Here is a 14,987-nt window from a genome sequence, read left to right on the forward strand (position 1 = left end):
CTCTCATCTACACAATTAGACTAAGTGGCCTGTCACTGACCATTTCGATTCATATTCATTGTCCACACACCGTCAGAATTGCCATGAAAATGCTGTATATCCAACTGCAACATGGTCGTACGCTCGTGTGACCTCAGATTAAGAGTCGGTCAAGACATTCCTAAAAGACATCAGTTAGCTAAAGGGCCAGAAATAGGGTTACACATGCATTAAACACACTTTGCAAGCTTGTTGTAACACCTTTCCCTTACAAAAGGTACTGTGGCAGTACAGTGATGGTATTGAAATACTATAGAACTCTATATTCATTTAAGCATAGAACAATATGCAATATGATGCAACTTTTTTGTTCCCTATTTTATTTGTTAAATACCATAGTGCATACATTTCAGTACCAAGGTAGGCCTACACTATCAAAATACAATGATAACATCACTGACTGTACCAAAAAAGAGCCATAAAAACTATGCTACAGCATTTCATTCCAAATAACCATAGTAGCCAGGCAGAACTTGAGTATTTTTAGTAGTGTTTTGTGCAGAATAAATAACTGGAGCACTGAAGAACTATATTCCTTAAATTATTAGGCCTATACTTTAGCTCAAGAATGTAGAAACTCTTTGTTTTATACCATTTGCACAAGGAAGGATAAAGAAACCTAGGCTATTTTATTTTCGTATGCCATTATCAGTTGCATATAAAAGGCAATGAATATATTTTAATCCGAACTAGTTAATTTAAGTTTGTGAACTCAACGTCATTTCCTTCCTCGCCATGTGATTTGTTGTTAAAACTCAGCATCGAGCGCCATCACGTGGTTTGTGTTTATATCAACACGTAACTGAAGTGCAATTTTCAAAGCGCCCTCTAAGCGGCGCTATCTTAAAAACACACGAAAACTCACAGCTGACGCTCTTCACTGAAGCTCTTCGGTTGTTTACAGTTTTGCCCCTTTAGCGTCAGTCATATAACTCTCTCAGTAAAACTGTTTAAATCTTATTTCCAACATGGGATGCGACGGCGGAACTATTCCTAAAAGACATGAACTAGTTAAAGGACCGAAAAAGGTTGAAAAGGTAAAAGATATCTAGTTTTAAACGCTCGATTATTTACCTCATGAAATTAGCATGTAGCTTTGTAGCACGACTGTAGTTCGTGAGCTGTATTTAAACATTTATAATTTCTTTATACATATATACATGCATACATACTATAGTACTTTGATAACATCATGGTACAACCATAGTAATGTTTTTATAAGTGATATTGATATTATGGTACATTAATGTCAGTACCATGACATATTTCAAAGTACCATAGTATTAACACAGTACCATGGTATTTCGTACAGTACCGTTTAAATACATTGTATAAATGGCGTATGAGTTATGAGCATGGTAACGAAACAGTACCGTCATAAATAATAATAATAAAATACTGTAATGTTATTTATTTGCGTTAATAAAACCTTTCAAAGATATAGATACTGATTATACAAATAAATACTACGTGGTTCACAAATAAATGTAACAGTTTACACAAATGGATTCATACAAATAAAATATTTGATTTTTTTTTTAAATAAAGTATTTAATGTTAAATATTTTAATATTAAATTATAATATAAAATATAACACTTTACAATGTCTCATTTGTTTACATTAGTTTACTAACATGAACTAATAATGAGCAGTATATTTTTACAGTATTTATTTACCTTTGTTAATGTTGCTAAATATAAACGTTCATGTTAGTTTTCAGTGCATTAATTAATGTTAACAAGTACAACTTGATCTTAAAATGTATTAGTACTTATTGAGATTAAATAAGATTAATAAATGCTGTGTAAGTATTGATAATAGTTAACTAATGTTAACAAATGAAACCTTTTTCTAAAGTGTTATCATATTATGTAAATATATATACCATTTGGAATTGAATACAGTAACCGTGATTCGTTTTTTTAGCTCACAAACTTTACAACATTCATTTAGAGAATATGCATTAAGGCTTTTTGTGAGTGCCATTAATATTAGTGTATTTTTATTTAGGGTCCTCATAAATCAGATGTCTAGTAGTATTATGGCTAATAAATCAGAACTTGTTTTACAGGTCGATAAAAATGCAGAACTCGCTGCCAAATGGAAATACTGTGCACTGAGTCAGGAGAAGCTGAAGCGGCCCATAGTCGCCTGTGAGCTGGGCAGGTACGTTATTTATTTATATTCATGTTTTACTTTTCTTGTGCTTAAATGGTTAGTTTACCCATAAATGAAAATTATCCCATAATTTACTCAAGCCATCCTAGGTGTATAAGAATTTCTTCTATAAAGGTATAAATATGGATATTTTTCTTACAAAAATGCAGAAGGCCTTGAGCTGTTTGTATTACAATTATAAAGCTTGGGAGAGCCAGAATATTTCTTTAATATAACTCAGAGTGAGTTTGGCTGAAAGAAGAAAGTCCTATACACCTAGGATGGCTTGTGGGTGAGTAAATCATGGGATAATTTTCATTTTTGGGTGAACTATTCGTTTAAGTACTGCCAGGTGAAGCAGTTGTTGTTCTAATCCTCTTAAAAATGTACTGTGCCAGTTGGATGTTCATATGTACAAGTAATAAGCTGAGACAAGACCTCTGCTTCATGTCATGATTACCTAGTTGGGATTTATTTTAACCGCTAATGGCATTCTACCTTACATAACCTCTGTTATAAAGATTTACCATCATTCTTGCATGAAAACCAACCATTGTTTAAATGTGGTATCTGAAATAAGATCTGAGTAACCACAGGTGGATGGATCCTCACGAAAAAGCGCCGCAGTTTTCAATAGAATTTGAATTTTTTTGACTAGGCATCTTTCAGCGACCAATAAGAATGCAGATCTCTCAGCTCTGGTTGGCATATTTTACCATATTTAAATCCGTTCTGCAGAATTTCATTTATGACCCCTAAATCAGTGCAAAATGAAGGTATTAAAATTATGGAAACTACTGTTTGTTATATTTGTTATAAAAATAATGCTCTTTATTATTTAGTATGCAAACATATTATTCCTGCCGAAACATTATTACTATAGTGTTTAAGGGGTGGTTGATTATGATTTCACTTTTTTAACTTTAGTTAGTGTGTAATGTTGCTGTTTGAGCATTCAATGCAAAGGGAGATATTTTCTTTTACATAAATCAGTTTTTAAGGACTACAACAAACGGCTGGTAGGGACTAGAATGAGCTTCTTCCAGGGTTAATTTACATAAACCCGCCCCCGAGAACACTCAACAAAGGGGCCATGTTGGGCTGCTTTAGAGAAGAGGAAGAGTTGTTGTAGTAGAGTGTTGTTGTCATGCCGTCATTTTACGCCGGACTGCTTCACAAACGAGGTTCAATTCAACACAAAAGATGAACATGACGGCACATGCTAGTGGATGAGTTGAATCAACTCCACAGCAACTACATAAATTTATCCACTAACCATTCAGAAACGTCCAGTTTCATTCTAAAAGTTGTAACTTCTTCCTGAGTCTCTCCATCAGTGTCGACTCCGGTTTGAACAATGTAAGGCTGAACACCGTTACTGACAATCCTCATTTTGGCTGCGTGAGATTCTCCAGCTTTGTTGTTGTTGAGCTGTTAAAGCTCCGCCCTCTTCTGGAAAGGGGGTCCGAAGCAGCAGCTCATTTGCATTTAAAGGGACACACACAAAAACGTTGTGTTTTTGCTCATACCCAAATAGAGGCAAATTTGACAAGCTATAAAAAAAGATCTGTGGGGTATTTTGAGCTGAAACTTCACAGACACATTCTGGGGACACCAGAGACTTATATTACATCTTGTAAAAGGGGTATTATAGGTCCCCTTTAATACATAGTCAAGCAATGATGCATTTTTAAGTAAAATCATTTTTCTTCCAACAGGCTGTATAATAAAGATGCAATCATTGAGTACTTGCTGGATAAATCAGCGGAGAGGCCGAACACTGAGGTTGTGGTGCACATACGTGGCATCAAGGTCAGTACATGCTGACAGATGATACACTGTCTAAATATGCTTTTCCTCATTCGTTACGCTTCTGCATGATCCGTCAACTGTATGTGTGTTATTATCTGTGTTATTATAGTAACATTGAGATTAAAGGATTAGTTCACTTTCAAATGAAAATTACCCCAAGCTTTACTCACCCTCAAGCCATCCTGGGTGCATATTAGGGTTGCATGGTGTACCGGTACTACGGTAGTATCGCGATACTAAAGCTTCAAAATACTGGCGATGCCATTGTATTTTTTAAACGGTAGTATCGTCAGTACCGTAAGGAATGTTGTATGTGCGGCAGGTACACTTCAATTGAACATGCGTGCCTGCAAAAACATTACAAGAGACTGCCGTTGACTGTCTGCTGTGCCCTGTGTAGTAAATGCTCTGTAGAATTAGCGCCTTATTGTTTTCTGATGCTTCAGTTAATTTTGCAATGAGATAAAGTTGCACTTGCACGTTGTTATTCGCAGTGCATTTTATCTGGAGAAAGGGTCTGAAATTCACTTAATTAACATCATAAAATCTTTATATAAGAATGAATTCTCACAGTTTTTCCGTTGCTCATTTGGCCACTTTTGGAAAAGATTAAATAATTTGTTTCTAGAAACAGCTTTGCGAACACGATTCAGACAAATGCAATTCCATTCATCAGTAAGTTATAGCGGGTTTGCACTCGGTTCTTATCAATCATATCAATCGTGATTTTATAATTATAAATGTATTATATGTTTTAATATACATACTGCTCTCCAGTCAGGGTTAGATATTTCAAGATAGGCTGGCAAAAATGCTCCTGATAGTTCGTGACACGAGCAAGAGCGCTGTTTTTGTTTCGTTTCTAAATGAATCTGTTTATGAACAAATTGTGTGAGTCACTGACTCACTAATCCATTCATTAAGACAGTCATTTGCTTCGTTCCTGAATGAATCAGCCATTTTGAACGAATCGGTTGAATGATTCATTGACTTAATCATTAACACTTGCTGCCACCTACTGGCGACTTTAGTCTCCCATCTAAACGTAGGTCTATTCTATCATTTTTTTACCATCTAAAAGTAGGTCTATTCTGTCATTTTTTTCCACCAACATTTTTATTTCTATATTCAAATTTTTATATTTGAAACATTAATATCATAACATTATTTATGCAATTGTAATTGAAATGTAAATGCATAAATGCTACATCGTAATGTCAGTTCATACAGCTTCTGTGCAGTGCTAAGATGAATTTTGTTTACATTGATTCATTTGAATGGTAATAAAAGCCTGTTATTCATTCTCATTAATGAAGTATTCAGAGAAAAATCTGGTCTGTTTTCATGTTTTTATGAAAGTTTGGTTCATTTTGTATACCGCATGGTATCGCGATACTACTTGGTATCGTGATACTTCAGCTGGTATAGTATCGTAAGACATTTTTATGGTATCGTGACAACCCTAGTGCATATGACTTTCTTCTTTCTGATGAACACAATCGGAGATATATTAATAAATATCCAGACGCATCCAAGCTTTATAATGGCAGTGAGCGTTATCAACGAGTTTGAGCTGAAGAAAGTGCTTCCATCCACATCCATCCATCATAAACGTGTGCTGCGTCCCAATTCGCCTACTTATACTATGTCCTAAAAGTGTGTACTGTTTTTGTAAAGAAAAAGTACATACTTTTGAGTGTGTAGCAGAAAAGTATGCAAGCTTTGGGACATACTACCTCGTCATACCCTGTCAATCATCAATTTAATTTCCTATAAATATGTTTTGGAGAGAAATGCAGTCGCACGTTTATCTGCCAGTCGGGTCTTTCATGCAATAACTCTCCTCATCTTTGCATAATGATGCATTTAAAAGTTAATGACCAAACGCATCGTTATAAAAGTTCACAATGCTGTTGCAGATGAAATATAATGTGGATAACATTTAATAAATATCTTTTCGTCAGGTTATACTGATTATTAATAATTCAAGCACCTTTATCTTAACCGCTCTGCTCAACCTTCGAGACGCACATCCGTCATGTTTGTAGTTTTTTTAACACTTTTTATTTGTATTTGTAGTTCTAATTGAATCCTCATCCACAGCGCAATGTGTTATGGGCAATATTAGCCATTAGAAGTGTGCACGGATCTGCACTTTGAATTCTAACCGGAAAAAGTAGACCATCCGGGTATCTTTGGAATACTCATTTCAACATACTACAATTTGGGAAATACTAATTCTTTTTTCGAATACTATTTAGGATGGATAGTATGTGAATTGGGACACAGCAAAATACTCCACATGGCTCCGGGGGTTAATAAAGGCCTTCTGAAGCGAAGCGATGTGTTTGTGTAAAAAACAAAAACAAATATTTAACAAGTTATGAAGTAAACTATCTAGCTTACGCCAGTGTAAAACTCTCAGAGTTCAAAACGCTTACACTACATCCTACACCTTCACTATTCAACTTGCAGAAAATGCTTAACTGATGCGACGGCAGTTCTGTTTTTCAATACGGAAGGCGGTCTTGTTAAATATGGATTTTTTTTTTTTACACAAACACATCGCTACGCTTCAGAAGGCCTTTATTAACCCCCTGGAGCCGTGTGGAGTACATGTTTATGATGGATGGATGTGGATGGAAGCACTTTCTTCAGCTCATACTCGTTGATAACGCTCACTGCCATTATAAAGCTCGGATGCGTCAGGATATCTATTAATATATCTCCGAATGTGTTCATCAGAAAGAAAAAAGTCATATACACCCAGGATGGCTTGAGTGTGAGTAAAGCTTGGGCTAATTTTCATTTGAAAGTGAACTAATCCTTTAATTCGTTTTTATGGAACCACTTTACAATAAGGTCTAATTTTATAACATTAGTTAATGCATTAACTAACATGACCTAACAAAGAGCAATATATTTTTTTACAGCATTTATTAACCTTTGTTAATATTAATTAATATAAACTTTCATATTCATGTTAGTTCACAGTACATTACTGCATTTTATTTCAGTTAATGTTTATTTTATTTCAAGTAAACAAATTATTTATGGTTTTAGTTTAACTATAATAACCCTGGTGTGTTTCACAGGACGTGAAGGAGCTGAATCTCACTGACAACCCTGCGTGGGAAGGCGAGAGGCGGAACATTAAAGGGGACCGTTATGAAGACATGCACTGTGCCATGTTCATCTGTCCTGTGGTGGGACTCGAAATGAATGGAAAACACAAGTAAGGCCACATCCGTTTAACTCGTTCGCTGTTTTTGACTTCAACCACAACACAACTCTATCATTGCAGTCTGACATTTACAATACGTACTAACACTTTACAATACGTTAAATTGGTTAATATTAGTTAATGCATTAGGTATCTGTATTAAAATCAAAAGTTGTATGTTTATGTAAGTATAAGAATAATAAATGCTGTAAAAAATATAGATTTCTCGTTGTGAGATCATGTTAGCTAATGCATTAACTAATGTTAAAATCTCATGGTATTGGTATTGACTACTGAAATATTGGTATCATGACAGCCCTGTTTCTAGATTTCTAAAATAACTAATGTGATTTATACCGTTACTGTGATATGGTAGAAGATTTGGTTCATACTTCCCACACCAATTTGTGCTGTTTCTTAAAAAAAAAAAAAAAAAAAAAAAAAAAAAAGATTTCTTGGGTTGATATTTTCCCATCTGGAAAATTTGAAAGTGTGACACACAAAGTGTGATTTTCCCATCTAAAAAGTGTGACATTTTAAAATGTGACTAAGAAAAACCCTATAGATGCACCTTCACAGTTTGAAGCAACTATATACCAAATGGAAAACATGTTAATTTTTCCTTAACTCGCAAATCTTGATGTTTTCCTGTTTTCATGAGAATTTAATTGTGGTTTCTTTGTGTTTTTCTTTGAGGTTTTTCTACTTGCAGACCTGTGGGTGTGTTTTCTCAGAGCGAGCTCTCAAAGAAGTCAAGACTGAGATTTGCCACAAGGTGGGTGAAAAGAAATGAATGCCATTTTCTTAAATCTTTGTCACTTTCATTTCTTTCTTTTGTCTTAGTGTAGGCGTTTTCGTAGAAATGCTATTGCACTGCACGGCTTAATGCACTGATCTGATCTTGGTCATACTTTAGTGTAGAGTCCAGTTCTCACTATTTACTAACCATTAACTACGACGGTTTGTGCCTCAATAAACTCATAATTATTGTTTATTAATAGTTAGTAAGGTAGTTGTTAAGTTTAGGTATTGGGTAGTAGGATTAAGGGATGTGGAATATGGTCATGTAGAATAAGGCATTAATATGTGCTTTATAAGTACTAATAAACATCCAATATCCTAGTATATGCATTAGTGTTGCACGATATACCGGTACTAGAAAGGTATCGCAATACCCTGCTTTTAAAAACGGTCCGGTTCTTCATTTTAATAGTACCGGTACTTTGAGTGCCAGCTGTATTTCCTAATGTGCGACAGCAGGGGGCAGTGTGTATGCAGCGCGCTCCTAAGGCACTTTGAGTGCGTTTATTCCTCTCAACTGCGCAACGGCTTTTATGGTGACGAAACGAGAGGTATGGATGCATATACAGGTGCTCTTGCAGACCGTCCACAAATTGTTGAGAAAGCAGATGCACAAAGCGAACTATAGTATTATTTTGCTTACAATGCCGACAGTCAGGGCAAGCCCACGGACACACAAAGCCCGTCTGCAAAAGATGTTACAAAATAACGCAAGCGAAGGGAGTCAAAAGCATCTTGCCGACAAACATCCCGATTTGTACAAAGAATTTAAAGAGCGACAGGTTAGTCAATGTGATACCAGCATTATGTTTATGCTCTCAAACATTAAATGAGTGTATTTTGATTTATTTTACTCGTGCAAGCAGACCTGAGCTGTATTAGTGAGTCTAAGTTTAATAAGCGATATCTGGTTGCAAAAATAAAATTAATTTAAAAATACATAAATATGTGAAGGGTTTATACAGTTATTTTAAAACAATTTATGCTTTAATAACATTGCTCTAAGTATTTACAGTAATCTAATTTTTACAATAATCTTACTGTCAAAAACACCTACAGTACATGTGTAAAAAAACAGCAAAAAAGCATAACAGCAAATAGGACTAATTTACAATTTTATTGAGCATGAAAATAATAAACATTAAATATTATATTAAATCTAACTCTAACTTCACAGCAATGAAGCTCAAATCCAGAATTATCAGCCTGCACACTGGTGAAGAAAGAAGTTCTGTCATATGTTATTTATTTACTTTTCCTGCTGTTTTAGGTTTTTGCCATAGTATCGTTTAAGTATCGCTATCGTGATATTTAAGTTGGGTATCGTATCGAAGTCAAAATTTTGGTATCGTGACAACACTAATATGCATGCTAATAAGCAACTAGTTAATTGTGAGAATTGGACCTAAAACTGAAGTTAAACTAAAGTGTTACCAAAATTATTTATATAACTCAGTTGGCAGCAAATTGGGAGTTTAATTACAAAAACGGCAAAGTTATCACCTCATTGCTGAGAAATATAATGTTACTTTCTGTAGCGAAGCTGTTTTATTTATACAATTCACGGGGCAGAGGTTGAAAACCAGTTTCTATGCTCCTGAATGTTTCTCTGTGTGTGTGTGTGTGTGTGTGTGTGAGTGTGTGTGTGTGTGTTTGTGCTGCTTCTTACTATAGTTTACACCTCAATAAAAAAGCTGTGAGTTTTAGCGCAAGCACATACAGGCATGTCTGCTTCATAATACGACATTAAAAAGCTATTTTTGTGGGCAAACTTGTTGGTTTGTGATGGCTTGGAATTTCAAGGGGAATCGGATGCATGTTTAGACGTAGGTCAGATGTCCAGATATTGGATATCTGATTTAAAACCACATTTGGAAGGGGCTCAGAACGGATGAGGAAAAATCAGATCTCATTTTTGTGTTTACAAGTGTGCCACACATTCTGATCTGTGTCAGATGTGAGTGAAAAATCTGATTTTTTGTGCCAGTGTAAACACAGCCTTAGATGATAAATGACCAGTGGCGTAAGCCTTATATAATTCATTTACTTAATGGGAGTTGTGCTTAATTTTTGATAAATGTCGATCAAATGTCAGAGCAAATGGTTTTACAATAGATTTTAAATGTCTTGCCATTCAGTTTTTCAGAACAGTTTTTCATGATCAAAGTCACGTTGTGTGTCAGTTTGTGTGTCTGTAGTCCTGCTTTGAACTATGAGTTGAGGCATTGGCTATTTGTTTACACTTAAATGCAGCCTTGGTGAACATAAAAGATGATGATTATTATTATCATCATCAATGTTTTTTTTAAATTGCATGATTTAAACTTAATTTTTCTAATTTAAAATGTATGTAAATGGAATATTTCATTTACAAACAAAGAGATTTTTGTATTTCTGCCAGCACTGTAAAAAAAAAAAAAACTTTACTTTTCTGGTAGTAGGGGCAGTGCTGTTCTGGTACTGTCAGGGGAAAAAACAAAACAAAAAAAAACTCAGTAATTTCTTAACATCGGCAACTCGTAGAATACATTCATACAAAAAAAAAAAGGTAGCTGTGGTTGCTAGAAATTTACCGTAAAAATACAGTATCAACATTTTAGGTTTTACAAATTTACAGTAAAAAACATATTTCATATAACTGATAAAATGTTAATTTACCAACCTAATGAAGTATATCTGTTTTGTACCTTTGTAATACACTGACAACCACCAATAACAAATGGTGATGAGAGTCACATGATGAATCAAAGCTCATCACAAACAGCTTTTCCACAAGCTGAGAAGGACAATGCTAATATATAGAAGGTGCACAGTATCATTCACACAAACACTAAACACCATCATGGTACCACACGACATTAAAAAATGCAAGAAACATTCATTTAACAATACACGTAACATAAAACTATAATGTACATAACTGATTAGAAAACAGTAAGGAAAAAAAATATTAAGAAACATAGTTATTTTAAACGAAAATACATCAAATGTGAAGTATCAAGCATGGAATTCTGGGAATGTCAATTTATGGTTTTTCACCGTAAATTAAAGGTGCCCTAGAATCAGAATTTGAATTTACCTCGGCATAGTTGAATAGCAAGAGTTCAGTACATGGAAAAGACATACATTGAGTTTCAAACCCCATTGTTTCCTCCTTCTTATATAAACCTCATTTGTTTAAAAGACTTCCGGAAAACACTCGGATCTCAACATAACACCGACTGTTACGTAACAGTCGGGATCATTAATATGTATGACCCCAATATTTGCATAATGCCAGCCCGTTCGACGCATTAGACAAGGAAAGGCAGTATTAATGGCTGGTTCTGTGCACAGACAAGGTAAGCAAGCAAGAACAACAGCGAAAAATGGCAGATGGAGCAATAATAACTGACATGATCCATGATATCATGATATTTTTAGTGATATTTGTAAATTGTCTTTCTAAATGTTTCATTAGCATGTTGCTAATATACTGTTAAATGTGGTTAAAGTTACCATCGTTTCTTACTGTATTCACGGAGACGAGAGTCGTTGCTATTTTCATTTTTAAACACGTGCAGTCTGTATAATTCATAAACACAACTTCATTCTTTATAAATCTCTCCAACAGTGTCTAATGTTAGCTTTAGCCACAGAGCATAGCCTCAAACTCACACAGAATCAAACGTAACCATCTAAATAAATACTTTACTCACATAATTCGAAGCATGCATACAGCATGCATGACGAACATCTTGTAAAGATCCATTTGAGGGTTATATTAGCTGTGTGAACTTTGTAAATGCACTGTATTATAGTCGAGAGCTCGTGGGGCAGAGGGAACGCATCTCTTAAAGGGGCCGTGCTGAAAAAATCAGTGCATAGTTAATGATGCCCCAAAATAGGCAGCTAAAAAAAATAATAAAAAGAAATCTATGGGGTATTTTGAGCTGAAACTTCACAGACACATTCAGGAGACACCTTAGACTTATATTACATCTTGTAAAAAAACAATCTAGGGCACCTTTAAACAATGACGTTCTTTTTCACTACCAAAAACTTTAAATTTAACAGTATATTACTGTAAAATTACATTAAATGTAATCTACACTGTAAAAAATGACCATGATTTTAACAGTAAAAGACTGTAAAAATGCTGCGGTGAAAAACTGTCAATTGGTTTACAGAAAGTTTCCGTACTATATACGGTGAATAACTGTAATAGATCTAATGGTACATTTAATGTAATTTTATGGTAAAATACCGTTAAATTCACAGTTTTTGGAAGTGAAAAATAACAATTCATTGTAAAATTTACAGTGAAAAACCGTATATTGACATTCCCACAAATCCCTGCGTGACACTTCACATTTGATATATTTTTGTTGAAATAACTCTGTTTCTTCTTAGTTTTTCTCATTTTTTTCTAATCAGTTATGTACATTAGGGTTTTATGTTACATCTAATGTTGTTAAATTAATGTTTATTGCATTTTTAAAATTTCATGCATGTTACCATGATGGTGTTTAGTGTGTGTGTGAATGACACTGTGTGCACCTTCTATATGTTAGTATTGTGCTTCTCAGCTTGTGGAAAAGCTGCTTGTGATGAACTTTGATTCATCATGTGACTCTTATCACCACTGTGTTTGGTGACTGTCAGTGTATTATAAAGGTACAAAACAGATATTAGTACTTCATTAGGTTAGTAAATTAACATTATATCAGTTAATGAAATACGTTATTTTACCGTAAATTTAACAGATTTAAAATGTAAAATTCACATGTAACTCCGTAAGTATGTTTACGGTTTGATGTCATTTTTACAGTATTGTTCTGGTAACCACAGCTGCCGGTATTTTTCCGTAGAAACAACGGGATTTTTTTTTACAGTGTATTAAAGTTATTCACCATTGTACAGAAACTTTCTGTTAAGAAATTAACAGTTTTTTATCGTAGCATTTTTACAGTCTTTTACCGTTAAAATCACAATCATTTTTTACAGTGTATGTACAAATACTATTATTTAACATCACTTTAACCAACACATTATCTTAAATGGTAAGAACAACACAAGACTGCATTTTTCTGTAGTTATGCATTTGTTTCCTTTTTTTCTATTTTTACAGAAAAAAAAAATCAGTAAAATATTAATCAACATTTTATGTAAAATTACACATTATTCTGCAAAAATACAGAAAATTTCCTTTTAAAAAACAGAAATTTAATGTAATGCCAAAATACAAGCAATTTCATGTAAATTTAATAGTGGAAATTTTAAATTACAGCAAATATCTGTAAAATAACAGGCATTTCAATATATAATGACAAAATGGGAAAATACAGACCATTACCTCTAAAATTACATTTATTTTTAACAATGTGGGAGTGATTTGCCTCAAATAGGGACTATTACTGTGTTTACAATATAGCATGCCCTCTAGTGCTTTATCACATAAGTGTGTTTTATAATTTTATAGTTTATAATAGTTTTATAATTGTGCCACACTTTCATCCACTCATTATTTGTGCATATCCATTTTATCAGTGGCAGCTGTGGACGTGGATAATGGCTTGAAGATAAACTCTGTAGTTAAGCAGTCAGCAGCTCTGGTTATGTGCTTCTGTGTGCAGGTGATTTGTCACTCATCTCGTACTTTCTATTGTGTGTATGTTTGTTTTCAGTTAGGATTGGATGGAGTTAGACCGTGGCTAATGAGTGCAACTTGTCTTTCGCTCTCAGTAGTGAATCATTAACCTCACAGTCCCCTGCCTCGGTCTAATTGGTTTCAGGCTCAGCTAGCTGACGTTTCTTTATGCCATTTATCTCAATTAATCCAAGCATTAAGGCGGAAATAGGGAAACTGCATCCTGAAGTCCATCTCTTCTCCAAGCTGGCAGACTGGAGAATGGCGTGCTGTGCTTGGACAAACATTCAGCAACATTTGAATATAGAATATAAACCCCTGATGGTTATCCATTTCCAAGCAAATTTTTAACTATTCTTGGTGCTGTTAATCATAACCTGTGGTTATGTATTGTGTTACACATGCCTAGCTTTTGAATAGACATTTTTCATTCTGTGGGGAAGCTGAACAGATTGAAGGCTTCATGATTTTTTGCAGTATTTCTTAGACTAGAAGCAAGTAAGATGATTTTAAACAATAGCATGCATTAGGGCTGCACGATTCATACTATGATTTGTCTAAACCCTAGGTTTAGGGGCAGGGTATGAATTCATACGAACTTGGCAACTCGTAAAATACACATGATTTAGCAAAAAAACGTACTAATTCGTGTGAGTGAAGTTGTACGAATTTGTACAAATTAGCCAACTCTTAAAATATGTATGAATTGCTGTGAGATCGGGTTGGAAGAAACTGACATTGCAATTAGAGATGCACCGATTGCAACTTTCTTGGCTGATTTCTGATTTTTTTTTTTTGTTTGTTTGTTAGTGTGTCCTGCAGATACCGATTTTTACAGATTCTGATTTTCTTTCTAAGAACTATAATTGATAGAAAATAATAAAATAACTCAAAATACAGTGCTTAATGAATCGGCCGTTTGAATGAATCGGTTGAATCTCAATGATTCGCTCATTAACAGTGATTTGCTGCCACCTACTGGCGGGTTTAGTTTCACATTTAAAGTGTCTTCATTTTTTTTTTAATAATTTCAAATAACAGTATTTAACATTAAAAACATTTTTATGCATCTGTTACTGTTCTTGACTGATTAACTTTAATAAAGTTTAATCTATTCTATAGTTATACATTAGATCACAATTTCTGTACCTGAAAATCTCCTGCTTAAACCTACATGAAAATCTTGAAAAGCACCTTTTATTTAATTTATATGTTTGTTCTGTTGTATTTATTTGTGCTATTACTTGTAATTTGATTATTTGTTACCATTTTATTACTTATTGTTTATTTGTCTAACAATATTTAAAATATAAGTTAATCTAGC

The 14,987-nt window shown here is 34.0% G+C and overlaps 1 protein-coding gene across 1 annotated transcript in view; it reads left to right on the top strand.

The window, feature by feature from the left end:
* Nucleotides 1–884: 884 nt before the first annotated feature.
* The window catches only part of rtf2 (replication termination factor 2), a 55,395-nt gene continuing 41,292 nt past the window's right edge, over nt 885–14,987 (top strand). Inside the window, exons 1-5 of the mRNA XM_048198621.1 lie at nt 885–1,076; nt 2,113–2,207; nt 3,917–4,010; nt 7,106–7,245; nt 7,930–8,008. Of these exons, the coding sequence (XP_048054578.1) occupies nt 1,008–1,076; nt 2,113–2,207; nt 3,917–4,010; nt 7,106–7,245; nt 7,930–8,008 (477 nt within the window). The 5' untranslated portion in view covers nt 885–1,007. The remainder of the gene's footprint in view (nt 1,077–2,112; nt 2,208–3,916; nt 4,011–7,105; nt 7,246–7,929; nt 8,009–14,987) is intronic.

This window comes from Megalobrama amblycephala, linkage group LG8 (genome assembly GCF_018812025.1).
Source record: "Megalobrama amblycephala isolate DHTTF-2021 linkage group LG8, ASM1881202v1, whole genome shotgun sequence".
Lineage (NCBI taxonomy): Eukaryota > Metazoa > Chordata > Actinopteri > Cypriniformes > Xenocyprididae > Megalobrama > Megalobrama amblycephala.